Source organism: Poecilia reticulata, linkage group LG7, assembly GCF_000633615.1.
Source record: "Poecilia reticulata strain Guanapo linkage group LG7, Guppy_female_1.0+MT, whole genome shotgun sequence".
Lineage (NCBI taxonomy): Eukaryota > Metazoa > Chordata > Actinopteri > Cyprinodontiformes > Poeciliidae > Poecilia > Poecilia reticulata.
The window spans coordinates 26,007,784-26,022,194 of NC_024337.1; the positions used below are offsets into that span (position 1 = coordinate 26,007,784).

Consider the following 14,411-nt stretch of genomic DNA (forward strand, 5'->3'; position numbering starts at 1 on the left):
CTCCAAGTAAATCAAACTTCTGTGAAATCAAACTGTCCACTTAGGAAGCAACACTGATTGACAACGGGGACCCTTGTCGGGTCAATCAGTGTTGCTTCCTAAGTGGACAGTTTGATTTCACAGAAGTTTGATTTACTTGGAGTTATATTGTGTTGTTTAAGTGTTCCATTTATTTTTTGAGCAGTATATATATATATATATTTGGTTTTTTTGGGTCATAGTACCCCCAAGAATTTAAAACTACTTTCACCCCTGGTTATTATGACCAAGCATCTTTGGACGAACAACAAAAAAAAGACAGAAAGTGACAGATCTAAAACCATTTTTGAGGACAATTTTTCAAAATATATTAGGAAAGTAGAACATTTTCATACTAAAATTTGTCCACAAGGTTCTTAAGCAGGAAAAGCACAGTTTGCTTTTGCGTTTATTGTCATTAAACACCCTACTTGAATAAAAAAAATGTAACAAAAATAAGACATTTATCTTTGTTTTTCCTCCCATCAACTGGCGATGAGGGCGTCTTGTAGCATTTTGATTTTGCATGCCACTGCAGTGCAAAAGGCCTGCACTAGAGCGTTTTTATCACCTGCTGGAAGAAGGCCTCCTCAGCATGGGCTGTGGCATGTTCGTCCTCCATGTAGCCTTTCAGAGGCTCTGCGTTGCCTCCCGCTGTGTCCACTCTGAAACACAGGAGCGTTTTGTTCCTGCCCGATGAATACTCCACGTTCCTGAACTGAAACTTGAAGTAGAACGGGCTCATTCTCTCCCTGATAGACAGACAGTAAGAGTTATCACCACATCGAACGCAGAGTGCGTTTGCTCATCAAGGAATTTGCAAACTACCGGTTCACAATAATACCGGTTCCTTCTGACTGTCAGAGATACATCACTCTGTTATATCGTCACATAAGGTCTCCATCAATATACTCGGTAACTAATCTGATATGTGTCACATTCTCTCTTTGCTTTGCTCCATTAATCTGTCATGATGCATACAAACAGCCAGATGGTCTCACATAAAGATCTACTACTTTGATAATAAAATGTCTCAAACAACAGAGATTGGGGAGCAGATGCTGGGTATAATGATATGGCCAAACTTGGTGTTTGCATGACTCATCTCTATTTTTACTGTTGGGAATATAAGAGACAGCAGGTGCAAATGACTCGTATCCTGCCTCACTAAAAAAAAAGCAACTGTGTTTCCAAACTAGTAATCAGAAAACAGCCAGAAATCTCACTCACCCAGTGACAATTTCAAAAGGGGGCAGCTCTATGGGCTGAAACTCTCCATTATCCTCACTGTTATTTGCTGCTGCCCCTGTTGCCCCTTCGCTTTCACCATTTGTCTTGTTCTCGTCGGTCCTCTGCGGCTCCGGGGTGTTCTCTTGCTTTTTGCTGGGCTTGTCTGGAGTTTTTACAGCCTTCTCTTTGGCCTTTTCCTTGTCCTCCTTCTCATTTGCTTTGGTTTCTGGCGCTTTCTCCTTCCTACGAACGCCTAACCGGCTGGTTCTGTCGGCCATGATGGTGTGGAAGTAGGTTGGAGTGTTGGGAAAAGAGACGAGACGACAGAAATAGATACAGGGAGAGAGTCGGTGCAAGTGGGGTGATAACCCTAGAGCAGTTACAGAAATAGACCCCATTGTGTGCTGAGTTAGGAGTCAAGCATGTGCATGTCTGGTCTGGTGCTGTGGCAGGCAGCTCAGTTAGCTGAGCCCTCTCCACCCCCTTTCCCATGGCCGGGCTAAGAAAAGGCCAAATGGCGGATCACGACAGAGTAAATGTGTATGGTAGGGAGAAGATTTTTTATTTATTTTTTGTTGTTAATTCCGCCACCTTTCACACAGTTGCCAAAGCAAACAGAGAAACATACACAAACTCTGTTCCATCTTTAATCCTTCGGCCGTTCTATCTGTCAACAGGCAGGCAACAGGCACGTTATTAATAACATTGCTTGGCTGCACACATGGGGTAACCGGGGTTATTTCGATACCGAGCGCAACTTTTTTCTTGGTGCCAACTCTGAAGTCCTGCAGTGCATCGGGCATTATGGAGGCCACCTAAAGGGCACTAAAAACAGGAGCGTATTTGGAGCAAGGTATAGTCTGAACAAACACAATGTGCGTGAAGTGCAGAGTGGTCCTATACGCGTATGTGCCTGTGAGCAATCAATCTATGAAATCACCCCGCATCGAGGGGAGGACCAGTTTGATGAGGGTGCGCGCGCGTGTGTGTGTGTGTATTTGTGCAGATGGAAAATGTCTCCCTGCACTGCAGATATAATAACTTGAGGGGAAAGAGAGAGAGAGGCAAGAGGAGTAAAGCGAGGCGGGGGCAGTTCAATTACAATTTCCTTCCCTCCCTCTGTCTAGCTCTCTGCCAAGTAATTCATTTCTGAGGCAATTACCAATAGGGCCGCATCCCGGCCCCGGACGCCTAACTCAAATGGATGAGCTGTCACAGCCCAGGGGAGTGAGGGAGGGAGGGCGCAGGCAGGAGAGATGCTTCAAGCTGCTCCAGATACAATCACAAACAACAACAACACACCCAGAGAGCATTTGTGGCACATCTCCGAGATGAACACAATGACACATCCCATGCACATATCTTGGCTGCCACATCTTCATCTGCAGGGGGCGTCCTGTGGTGGTAATCATTTAGATTGCAGCAACCTCTGATAATAATTATCCGTGAAGGAGTTCGTCCTGAAGTGGTTTCTCAGCAGATACGACAGCGGCTGTGCTGAAACAAGGCTACTTCTGCGTGTGGTCACTTTCAGACTTGCTGATTTTAATTCTTGCTGTAACTTAAGAACATCCCTCTTCTAGCGGGGCCCATTTGTGAGCCTACCTGATGGTGAGAAGAAAGCTGATCTGTTGGCTGTTACAGCCGCCTGCCTGCTGACTCAAATTTTATTTTAACGGCACTATTACAATTACCTTGCCTCCCCACCGGCCCATCCCAGAATAAAGGATAACGCAGTCAGGGCTCTTCAAAGCAGACGTGAGACCATTGCTGTGACATGAGTCAAAACAAAGCCTGTTTTAGAATAAAAGAGAAAAGATAAATTGGACAATACCTACATTCTTATGATATGTTTAAACATTTAAAGACTCTTCATTCTACTTTTATTTAATCGTTTTGACAAAACATACCTCAGTGTTTAAAACTGAAATTCCTTTTTTTCTGATGTCCTGGTGTTAAGGTTTACAGTAATTGAGGGAAAGAATAAGGGGACGTATATTTTGATTTGCAGTGAATGTAATCCTTTTCAGGTGACAATGAAGCAATGACCAGCAGCCAGTAGAGTAGCTGTACATACAATCACGAAGAAAACAAGCCTTATTGTCAATATAATATTGGGAAATTTTTATTTATCCTTGCTCCTTGTGCAGGATTTAAGAAGGGAAGCTGTAATCACAAGCATTTATATACAGTATATATTTGATTTTAAGCAAGGTTTATTGCCTGCATAAAAGCAGTTTTGGCAGACTGCAAAGACTTTAAAGAAGCAATTGTTTCTACCCATCAATCTGAGAAAGGTGGTCCGGCAATTTATAAATACATTACCATCCATCGTTTCCAAATTGAGAAAAAAATCATTCACATATGGTAAGCATTTAAGACACTTTCTAACCATCGAATGCAAATTGCACCAACGTCCAGGAGTTATATCTGAGATTTCACTGACAGAAAAAGCTGGTTTCTGGAGGTTGAGTAGCTAGGGTTGTTTTCCACTTCAAAACACCCACTAAAATCTGACCGATCACACAATAACTTTGGATGCAGAGGGGGGATGAAAAGTTTGTGAGGGAAATTGTGACAGGAAGGGGTGGATGATTTAAGGCTGGAAACAAAATGACGCAATTTTTATCACGCAACTATGACAACAAAAACCAAAGAGTGGGTCAGGATTCAGCAACAGTAATGTTAAAATTTTATAGCAAACAATTAAATGTAGTTATTTCCTAATTCATAAAGTTGGTTGCAGAAGCTTTTAGATCACAGTGTAAACGTATGTTTTATCATGACTGTTTGGATAGCAAATAAACTTTTGTTCTCTCCTGACTGTAGGCAATAATTCACTAAGCGAAGGTTAGAAACAGACAATAGGAATTTGGTGGTTGTCCGTAGATCCTGAAAAGGCAAAATAAGGACAGACGGAGTACTTTAGTCTTGATCTGATCTCAGACATTTCAACAGTTCATAGTGTGAAAACCCATATGCAGAATATCCACATCTAAAACCATACTTAAGAAAGGAAGCTAGTTATTTCAGTCTCAAAATAACAGGTGTGTAATTTACTACGTTGCTCACTCAGGTCTCTCCACAGCGACAAATGTTTTTTTATTAAAGAAGTCATGTTTCTAAAACTGAAAACCCTCTGGTTGCTCTTCAGATAAAATATGGCTGACTCATAGCTTTAAGTCCACAACAATTTGTAGTTGGCTTTGAGGTAGATGAGTGTCTCCAAGTTCTTTGGTAGGACGTGGCCTCTCTCTGGCAACAGGAGGCGCCTGGCTGCAGAGAAGATATTCTCCACCACAGTGTCACAAGCAGGTATGGTAAATGCTCTTTTGGCTACTTGAGCTAGCAGAGGAAAGTCAATGCTTTTACGGCGCCAGTAATGCAAAGCCTCTTCATCTGTGGGCTCCTCGTGAAGGTAGACAGATAACTCCTGCTCCAGGCTTTTAGCTTGTGTCGCAGGTCTCTGCTTGATAAAAGAGAACAATTTGCAGGGGCGAGACAATGAGGAGACCGGAGATGGCGATGGAATAGGAAGAGTTTGGGACTGAGGGCTAATGTCTGTGTTGAGGTCGGTCGGGGGAGAGGCTGTGGAATGTTTGGATAATTCCTCTAGGAGAACTTGCTTGTGCCAGTCAGGGTTGCTGCTCCAAGTAAGTTTAAACTGGGGGTCCAGGGTGGTCGCAGTAATGTACAAGGGGTTTTCCAGGATCGGAGCCAGAAGGCGTTCCAGGGACTGATTTAGGCCGAGCAGGAGGGCGGGGCAGTGGGGAGTCGATGTCTCAGAGAGGTGCTTACGCAGACCAAGAACACAAGGCAGAGCCAAACTGATGGACACGTGCCTGTCCGGCTGGGTGTCTCTCTGTGCGTCTCTGTGCACCATGTCCCAGGCCTCACTGAAGGGCTCCAAAATGTCAGTGAGTTCCCTCAGCAGGGCTCTTTCTGAGCTACTCAACGCTACCTCTCCAGGACCGCTCACCTCCTCCAGGAACTCCACTGAGTCCAACAGCCGCCGCAAGACCTGTAGGAAAAAAAAGTGAAGAAATGAAACAGCTATGAGATCATATGTCAGTAAATTTGCATTTAATCGTACCGTTTCCGGTACATCTAAACACTATTAGTTATGTGAAAGGGTAGGTGTGTTGCACTGTCAATTATTGACAATCTAAGCTCTTATAATCGCATTATCTCAATATAATAAATGTGTTACGGTGTATGAAGACTATGTAAAGAGTCTATTCTGATTGAAAATCCACATTTTTGAAGTTTAAAGATTTCACTGTCTCTGAGACGGGTTCTGCCAACGTCTCATTCTGCGAAAAGGAGGATTTTACTCTCCAAAGCCACCCACTACTCTGTGATGTCTATGGTTTAAATCAAATTAAAGATTCAATGCAATCCAATGGTTTTCTTTATTTAGACCTTTTACGACTTGGCATTATATAAATGTAATTATATGGAATTAGATTACAGTGAGAGACTAATCTTAACTGGATTGGATGGGATTGAATTGGAATGGATAGGATTCGACAGGATTGGATTGTGGTTTAATCAGATTGTCTATAATTGTACTTGAATTTAAACCAGTTTTGATCCTCCGTAAAGCACTCTCAGAAACATTTTGTTGGTATATGCAAAAATAAATTGCCTTTATTAAACAGAAGGGAAGCTAAAATACGGTGAAATATGTTAATATTTAAGTTCCTTTATTCATGATCGTAATACTATTGCTTGCCTTAAGTTGAGCAGCCCAGTCTGTAGCAGTATCGTGAAGGTTTCGGGTTCCCCCAGGCAACCACCCATCAAACACCTGGATGAGTTTCTCAGGAGGTACAGCGGAGGTAATGTAGTTATAGAAACGTGCGACCTTGGTCAAGGTAGAGGAAATTTGTGGGGAGGAGCGCAACCCCTCCCTGACACATTGTTCCAGAGAGCGAGAGAAACAGTCTACCCGACAAACGCCCAAACCCTGCTCCCATGACTCCCCCCAGTCTTCCTCCTCTCCATTACACTCGTGGCCATTACTGATCCACTGCTCTGCGTTGTTTCCGTTGCCCAGCACTTGATCTGTCGGATCATCATCTTGGCCGTTGGTAACAACAGGTGGAAGCAGGAAGCCAGGAAGACAACATGGCCTCGCCGCTGACGTCGCCGGAAAAGGGTCCGCAACGACGCAAAATGCTCTCCCTGACACGCCGTGAGAATGACACACTTCGTCAAAATCTGCCAGCACACGGCTCGCCGAGCTGCTGCAAGTCAGTGGGAGGCAGGCCAGGAGAGCAGAACGTATCTGCCAGTCAGATGCAAGATAATGGCAGGTAACACCGAGGTACCTGCAAAAGAAAGAGAAAGTAGTAGGCCACACAGTTGGGCAATCTTACCATGCTGCTGGTTTATTTTGTTTTTAGGGTTAATGTTGCCAACTCACCCTGAAGCAGTTTGAGTTTGGCTCCTCCAGAGATCTAAGCTGAGACTGAAGGTGTGTGCTGATGCTACGGCCTGACGTGTAGCCAGATGAGCCTGGTAAGCGTAGGCAGGGAGAAGCTGTCCCTGGATGTAGTGCTGGGGCTCAGGAGTGTAACGGGGCTCCAGGAGCTGCAGCAACTCCCTGAAGCCCTGATTTTCCACAATAGACACCGACTGCAGATCATGCACGATCATCTTAGCTATCGCCTCGGAGATGAGAACCTACCATAATCCCAAAAAGATAGAAAATGGCAAACTTTACATTTTGTACTCACTTTGGATTTCGTTGCTCTGCTCCATTTGAGGGAGCGTTATTTCAAGGGGTGACAGACATTAACACATACCTGACGGGGGTCATGTCTGTCAAACTTGGTCACCCCTGCTCCAGGGCCTCCTCCTCCCTCAAGGGTGCCCACTCCTCCAACACTCACTAGGGCTCCTCCTCCCGTTCCAGTTGTTACAGGGAGTGTGAAGCGGGGGTTTCCTCCATTGGTTGTGAAACTGTGCAGGCAAGCAGAGGAATAACCCTCTCTCTTCATATCCTTCCTTTTCACAAAGTCATCATACATAGCTGGGTGTTTACGCTGAATGGGAGAGAAACAGGTGTTATTGGATAACATGCTTAATATGTCATATGTGTGTGTGAAAGCAGCATGAAAAGTGTAAATTCTAGTGGAGAAATGAATAAGCTCTCAATAACACAAAAGCAACAGTCTGTCTTTGCTGATCCAGCAATTGAATATATGCAGAGACATTAGACCAGCTGATCACACCGGACATCTTTTATTTATTTCTGTAATAGGATTTTGACACATTACCTTAAGATGTGTGACGAAGTTGGACGTAACGCTCCGTTTCGCCTGGATTCTGGTGCCACAAGCCTTACAGTTGGACTCGATTTTACCATTTTCCCCCTCGAACACTATATTGAAATAATCCAGGATAGACACTTTCGAAACTGACGCCATTGGAGCGAACAGCTGCTCTGCCCCGGAGTGAAATCAGCTGTCGATCCGAGTCCGAGGAATCAGCCTCACCTCGCCCCAGATCATCAGCGCAGGCAAGCCGTCGTGTTTACATCCCAGAACCCACCCCACCCCCCACCCCGGTATCACGCGTAGAAAAATGATCGCTCCACAGACACAAAGCTAATTGAACTGGAAGGGCTCCCGTTGCTTGCGCATCCAAAATAGGCCACGGTCGAGCTACACAAGCAGCAGCAGCAGCAGCAGCAGCGGCAGCGGATGTCTGGAAACATCAATAACATAACCGTGAGGCAACATCCGTGCTTCCAGCGCTCCCATCCGCCGCTCGGACGCAAGTGAAGCGGAGACAGAGCGAAGAGCTTCATGGAGGAGGCAGACACACACACACACACAGCACAGCACAGCACTGCACTGACCCGCTGTGGTCGCTATAGCCGATCTGCATCAGGATGTGCAGCGCAGGTCATGCGTTTTCATACATTCGTCAAATGATAAAAATGTGTTTATTTGAACTTTTGTATTTATTTTTTTTTTCAATGAGGCAAACTAACCAATAAAGTTTCAACTTTAAAAAAAAAAAAAAGACTAAGTAGCTATGGCTTGAAATCAAAATTACACAGGATAGTCCAATAAATTTATAGCCCCACTATTTTGATAAATGTTCCTTAACGAGTTGCAGACTTTTAGCTATTAATGACATCCTGGCATAATTTCAACTGAATTTCTGATCACTTTTCTGTGCAATATTGATAGAGGTAGTTTGAATTTCTTAGACGTGGTATTTTGAACATAAATTGGCAGTTGGTATGAGATTGAGATATATATTTTAAGTTAGGCCTTTTAAGATTAAGAATGCAGTAGCCCATCTACTTACAGACACAAAATGGCAGGAACACATACCTCCAGTTATGACTTCTTTCCATTGCCTATGTCCGTTGTACAATCAACTCGAGCTTTTATTGTTGTCGCCTAAAGTTTTTCTTTAACTTTCCCATATCTAAACTAAAATAGTTTAAAGGAAATCAAGGATTTACCATTTTTGAAGTTGCTCTACTAAAATTATACAAGTTTACCACTCAAAATGAGGGCTGAGAATGTTCTGTGCTTAAAATGAATGCTTAAGATAAATTTTACTTTAATTGGTTTTTAATTCTAAAATAGTCACTGCTAGAATAGCATTTGCTTACTTTTATTACATGATTTACAAAGGTGTTCATGCATGACTGTTTTGTAAAGAAATAACATTTAGTGAAAAGAATCTTGATGAATTTTTGAGATTATTATTTTGTTGGAATAAAAAATGATCAAGACCAAATGCTGCGCAACTGGAAGAATTCACCATGTCCAGTATACGACATCAGGGGTCTGTGCTTTGACATATGAGGGCTGTTTTGAGAGGCAAAGGGAAGATGCTTTTAAGAAGATAGTGATCATGATACATGTGATCAATGTACAAAGCTGTACAATTGATACCATGTTTAAACCAATGAATCATATAAAGCAATTCAGTAAAAAGTTTCATTTAGCATCACTAATTTATCTGCAAATAAATGTTTGTAATCAGTGAAGAAACATTACAAAATGTCACACCAGCATGTCAACCTAACAATTTCATCATTATTTACCTTAATGGTAAAGGTATGTAAAATATTTGAACACAAAATGCAGTTGATTCCACATTTATTTCAGCTGTGATGACAATTTGTTAGAATGTTCACAAGTCTTGGTCAAATTTACAAACTCCAACACATGTATATACAAACTCAAATAAGTTACATATTTGCACTAACAACATGGAAAATTAATGAACAATAATTAATGAAGCAGGAACTGTCCAGCCTGTGATTTCCACCTTTGAATCCAGCAATAACTTCTTAAATCATCCGATTCTGACGTCGTGATCTACGAACTCTCATTTGCTGAAGGAACAACCGCTTCCTTCTCATTTAATCCAGCAGAGGTGTTTGCTTCAGGACCAGTCGAGCCGTCATTGTTTCTCAAGTCGCGCTTCAGCTCCTGTCTGGCATTTAAAACCACGATCTGGAGAGCTGCAATCTCCGCTGAAAGCTCTATGACTGCAACGGAACAGACAGGAGAAACTCAATTAAGAACCGCAAAGTATTCAATGGAATTTATATTTATATTATACAATCGTCGTGGATCCAAAGGTTAATGTTTTCAAATATTCTCGCTAATATACCGGTGTGTGTTTAGTAAGCTGTACATTGTGAATGCACAACAATGTTTGGCAAAAAAAAAAAGTCCTACATTTTAAGCCATACCTTGTTTGAACGACGACTGTGCTTGTTTCAGAGACTGCGGCACCAAAATCCCAAACCACTTTAGTGGGTCTTGCTGAGGATTATGGTCTCTTTTCCTGCCTGGGTTTACCTCAGGACATTTTTCACTGCTTTTATCTTCACTTGTCTTTTTTTCTGCTGGATCACTTTTTGTAGTTTTTCTTCGTCTGATGCCTGTGAAATAATAATAAAAAAAGAGTGAAGTCTAAAAGAAAAAGGTTAATAGTAGATAGTGCCAGAACACATTTTTCTCTGTGCATCACCTTCTTCTTGAGGTCCAATATCCTCTATTGGGGTTGGTTCTTTTACAAATTTGTCATTGCATTTTGGTGACAATCTTTCTGCGCAAAATTCTACCACATCATTCTCCAAGGTTCTGTAATGCAGAAATACACACAACAAAAAGTTAGCGGAAACTGAAAATGCAAAAACTTTGACTTTAAGAGCATTTACTAATTTCCCCACCTAACGTGCACAGAAACCAGTGGCTCCATCTCGTTTGCAAACTGAAGAGCAGAAACCTGCTTGTTTCCCATAGAATAACGGGCCTTGCTTATGGAGAACCACCCCTACATAGAAGTAGAGAACAGAAGTAAAAATATAAGAATCTGTACAAGAGTACAGTGGAAAGAGGTTGAATAATTTTAAGTACTCAGTGAGGTGGCTGATAAACAGTTGCATGTACATGTATCTATATTTATTTTTTCAACAATGACAAATGTACTTTTCAAAAAAATACTAAATCACTCAACAATTATAACTATGGTTTTTTTTAATGTTTTCTGGCAAGATAAAAAAAGCCATTTTACAAAATTCAGAAAATGCTCAATTGTCCTGATTTAAATCGTTTTAAATATTGTTCCGCAATATCTAGCAAGCTTTGGCTAACAGCTTAGTTCATTACACAAACTAGTAGATAAAAACAAATACAATTGCTTCTGAAATGTTTTTATTTTTTTAAGAGTGCGAATGTGGATTCACATTCTATCATTTTTCTACCTGCTCGATGAGTGAGTTCAGAGTCTTTCGTTTCTCCTCCAGTAACTCGAGCTGATCCATAAAATAAAGCAGCTTTTCATCCAACAAAAGACAAGATTCTTCTTCTCTCAATACACCCATTTCGGCTGTTTAGAAAGAATGTGTTTTCCGTACAGTTTATGTCGCGGCTACCATCAACACCAGATCCACTCAAGACGACGCGTACAACTTCCGTATAGGTGTCACATGACATTGTAAGTCACATGACTGCATTTTTCCTCTGCCACAGAGAAGTATTGTATATAACTAACCACATGTCTATGATTAAACTTACCAACTTTGTGAATTTTTAGCAGCATAACCAAAATATTTTCAGTGTTACGTCATGAGAAACAGCTTATATCGGCAGTAAGAAAATATTAAAGTTCGCCATGAAATATGTGGTTTTAAAATTTATATCTTTATCACATAACGACGTACTCAAGTAAAGGTGAAGTATTATGGCCAAATATCTAGAATTTTAATATTATTAAAAATGTCAGAAGAAACAAAATGAGTTCCCATACCGGGAGTCGAACCCGGGCCGCCTGGGTGAAAACCAGGAATCCTAACCGCTAGACCATATGGGACCTATATCAGCAATAGTGACAGGGGCGTTACTAGACGGTTACCGTAACACTTTGAAGCTTCTATGAGTGAGTAAATGTGTACCTGTACGCATTTCATGTCCCTCACCCTTGATGTCTACTGCGCTACAATCCTCAGTCCACACCCTCATAACCCAACAGCGGACAGCTCCATAAATTTCGCTAATGACAGCTCTGTCACTGTGCTATCTCCGTCATTATTATTGATACTGCAGCACACCATCAAGTTTAAATGGGAAAAAAATTGAACGACGTGAAAAACAAATTTTTATGAAATATATCTACTGCAGCTATAACCTTTGCATTTGTAAAGTCTTTCTGCAACTGTGACTTCCATCTGATAAAAGGGTGAAATTTAACTACAAGGTTGTTCATGCCACAGTAAGCTTTACTCCGTCTATATGTACCTTCAGGCTTCTTTCGAATAGTCTTTCTGTAAGTTAAAATTTTTTTATAAAGTACCCGTGAACTTTACTTCCTGTTTTACTTCACTCATTCTCGCTGATCACAAAACGAGATCATACACCTAGGGTTCATAAGGCTAGCTAGAACAGTGCATTTCAGATCCCCCAGTAGCTCGCCGTGATCGTATAGTGGTTAGTACTCTGCGTTGTGGCCGCAGCAACCCCGGTTCGAATCCGGGTCACGGCAGGGTTAAAATCCCTGACACGGCTTGGGGGTAATATTTTTTGCTATAATTTGTCTGACTACGTAAGTTGTCTGCCTACTGACTACGTAAGTAGTCAGACAAATTATAAAGTTAAGTTAAGACATAAGTTATTCATAAAGAAACTAGCAGTATTAAATTGTATCTTCTTGTGTCTTTACGTTTGTTGCACATTTGTAGTCTCAGCGACTGACTTTAGTCCCATTCTGACTTATTTAATATAAAATCTTAAGTACATTCGCAACTCACTGCTCGATGAGCAACATAATTTTTAAACTGTTCCTCAGTTTCAAAATTTGCAGTTTCGAGGTTCTTGTCTAAGCGTGCTTTTTTTTTTTTTTTTTTTTTTTTATCAAAAGGAGGAGGGTATTTGGCAAAGAATGGCTCCTGTTCATTGGTTGTTTTCGTAAGCAAAGTCCATGTTCCGAGACAAGGAGCCAATCATCTGAACCGTCAGATCGAATGCACGTTTTCATGCGTTCGGCCCCAGCAATTACAGGTTTTCCATTGGTGTTTGTAATCATGAGTTACCGCCCCCCAACTTGACAGACTTTCGTGTTTGAGCTCACGCGTCACACTTTCATGTGAAGCTGTTGGGAATCTGCTGGATATTAATTTAGATGTTACCCAGTCTTCAGACGTTCTTACAAAAACAGTGTGGCTGGTCCATAACATTGTTAGCATCTCTGGTGAGTTGAACCAGCTGATACCAGCTTTTATTTTTATTTATTTTTATTTTTTATTTTTATTTTTTTTTCATTTATTCTCTTGAACTCTGACTCTGAAAGATCTGAGAACTGGAAATGCTTTTCAGTAAGGGTAGTAATAATTAAAATGATCACTAATAATAATAATAATAATAATAATAATAATAATAATAATAATAATAATAATAATAATAATAATAATAATAATAATAATAAAGATGATTCTGTCTTCAAATAGATAATGGATGCCTCCTCAGCAAAAGCAACTCATCCTTTCTGGCCCCGGGACTTGGTGATCCCCTCCTATGTGGATAATAATCGGTCCATGTCAGAGATTCTGGTGTTCCTCTTCTCTGTCTCTGGGGCTTTTCTACTTGTAACCTGGCTGATCGCTGGCAGGCTGGGAACATGGAGGCGTCTGGCCGTCTGCTGGTTTGCCGTGTGTGGATTCATCCATAGCGTTATTGAGGGATGGTTTTGTCTTTATTACGACATTTTACCAGGGGATCAGAGCTTCCTATCACAACTGTGTAAGTACCACCATAAAAATAAAACACAAAGAAAACTATGTCAGACATGTGTTCTTGATTTTGAAGGTAATATGTATTCTGTTTCCCTCTCTCAGGGAAGGAGTACTCCAAAGGGGACAGTAGATATGTTATGTGAGTCACAATCATTTAAAAAACACATTGAAAAAATATACATAAGTAAAATATAAAACTGAGGTGATATGGTAAGCTATTGCTGTTTTTTTTATCCTTATTTAGAGCTGATAACTTCACTGTTTGTATGGAGACCGTGACCGCTGCCTTCTGGGGTCCGTTCAGTTTTTGGACCGTTTATTCCTTTTTAGCTACCAAGTCCTACAGATTTGTTTTGCAGCTGATCATTTCACTCGGTAAGAAGCTCTAAGAACTATAAAAAACAATGTTTACATAATGCTCGAGTCTCTCGTATTTACACGTTGTGTCTAAATACATATTCTGTCACCAGGTCAGCTATACGGAGCAGTGCTGTACTTCTTCACAGAGCACAGAGATGGTTATGTTCACAGCGAGTTCGGACATCCAATCTACTTCTGGTTCTACTTTATCTTCATGAATTTTCTGTGGATCGTCATTCCTCTGGTGCTCATTGTGGATGCGTGGAGACAGTTATCAGCAGCCCAGTCGCTTTCAGACAGCTCAAAGACACAGAAGGTTAAAAGGAAGTAATTTTTAAAGGGCCTTCAAAATGGGACATACAGAAAATACATTTTAAAAGTTTAACAAATGCAAACTATCTGTAGTTCTTTGGTTCATGTAGCAATATTGATCTGATTGTCAAAAAAGTGCCAGCAGCTATATATATTATCTGTTAATCAGCAGATATTGAAGCTTATGTTGATTGAGTATGATCTGCTATGATATATA

At 41.1% G+C, this 14,411-nt stretch overlaps 4 protein-coding genes and 2 non-coding genes across 8 annotated transcripts in view; 2 read left to right on the forward strand and 4 right to left on the reverse strand.

The window, feature by feature from the left end:
- apobec2b (apolipoprotein B mRNA editing enzyme, catalytic polypeptide-like 2b) overlaps positions 1-1,603 on the reverse strand; it is a 6,644-nt gene extending 5,041 nt beyond the window's left edge. The window contains exons 1-2 of the mRNA XM_008413758.2: positions 1,249-1,603; positions 590-770 (exon numbers count right to left, since the gene is read on the reverse strand). Coding sequence (XP_008411980.2) covers positions 590-770; positions 1,249-1,526 — 459 coding nt within the window. The 5' untranslated portion in view covers positions 1,527-1,603. The remainder of the gene's footprint in view (positions 1-589; positions 771-1,248) is intronic.
- A 1,754-nt stretch (positions 1,604-3,357) lies between these two features.
- On the reverse strand, positions 3,358-8,241 carry LOC103467406 (zinc finger BED domain-containing protein DAYSLEEPER). 2 transcript variants are annotated; one of them, XM_008413755.2, is made up of 5 exons: positions 7,533-8,241; positions 7,059-7,215; positions 6,677-6,936; positions 5,984-6,581; positions 3,358-5,269 (listed from the first exon to the last, which is right to left on the reverse strand). In XM_008413755.2, the coding sequence occupies exons 1-5, from the start codon at positions 7,619-7,621 to the stop codon at positions 4,427-4,429; spliced, it is 1,947 nt and encodes a 648-aa protein (XP_008411977.1). In that variant the 5' UTR covers positions 7,622-8,241; the 3' UTR covers positions 3,358-4,426. The 2 variants fall into 2 exon arrangements, with proteins under 2 accessions (XP_008411977.1, XP_008411975.1); XM_008413753.2 differs by having other exon boundaries at positions 7,059-7,298; positions 7,533-8,239.
- A 1,122-nt stretch (positions 8,242-9,363) lies between these two features.
- On the reverse strand, positions 9,364-11,237 carry vma22 (vacuolar ATPase assembly factor VMA22). Its single transcript, XM_008413752.2, has 5 exons — positions 11,000-11,237; positions 10,466-10,569; positions 10,264-10,376; positions 9,983-10,174; positions 9,364-9,775 (listed from the first exon to the last, which is right to left on the reverse strand). Exons 1-5 carry the CDS (start codon positions 11,117-11,119, stop codon positions 9,603-9,605), a joined length of 702 nt encoding a protein of 233 aa, XP_008411974.1. The 5' UTR covers positions 11,120-11,237; the 3' UTR covers positions 9,364-9,602.
- A 298-nt stretch (positions 11,238-11,535) lies between these two features.
- trnae-uuc (transfer RNA glutamic acid (anticodon UUC)) lies at positions 11,536-11,607 on the reverse strand. The gene has a single exon. It is a non-coding gene; the product is annotated as a tRNA-Glu (tRNA).
- Positions 11,608-12,204: 597 nt separating this feature from the next.
- Positions 12,205-12,276, forward strand: trnah-gug (transfer RNA histidin (anticodon GUG)). Its single transcript has one exon. It is a non-coding gene; the product is annotated as a tRNA-His (tRNA).
- Positions 12,277-12,677: 401 nt separating this feature from the next.
- ebp (EBP cholestenol delta-isomerase) lies at positions 12,678-14,405 on the forward strand. Of its 2 annotated transcripts, none has more exons than XM_008413750.2 (5): positions 12,678-12,981; positions 13,238-13,529; positions 13,625-13,661; positions 13,767-13,897; positions 13,993-14,405. In XM_008413750.2, exons 1-5 carry the CDS (start codon positions 12,913-12,915, stop codon positions 14,211-14,213), a joined length of 750 nt encoding a protein of 249 aa, XP_008411972.1. In that variant the 5' UTR covers positions 12,678-12,912; the 3' UTR covers positions 14,214-14,405. The 2 variants fall into 2 exon arrangements, with proteins under 2 accessions (XP_008411972.1, XP_008411973.1); XM_008413751.2 differs by lacking the exon at positions 12,678-12,981 and adding an exon at positions 13,008-13,105.
- Positions 14,406-14,411: the final 6 nt, after the last annotated feature.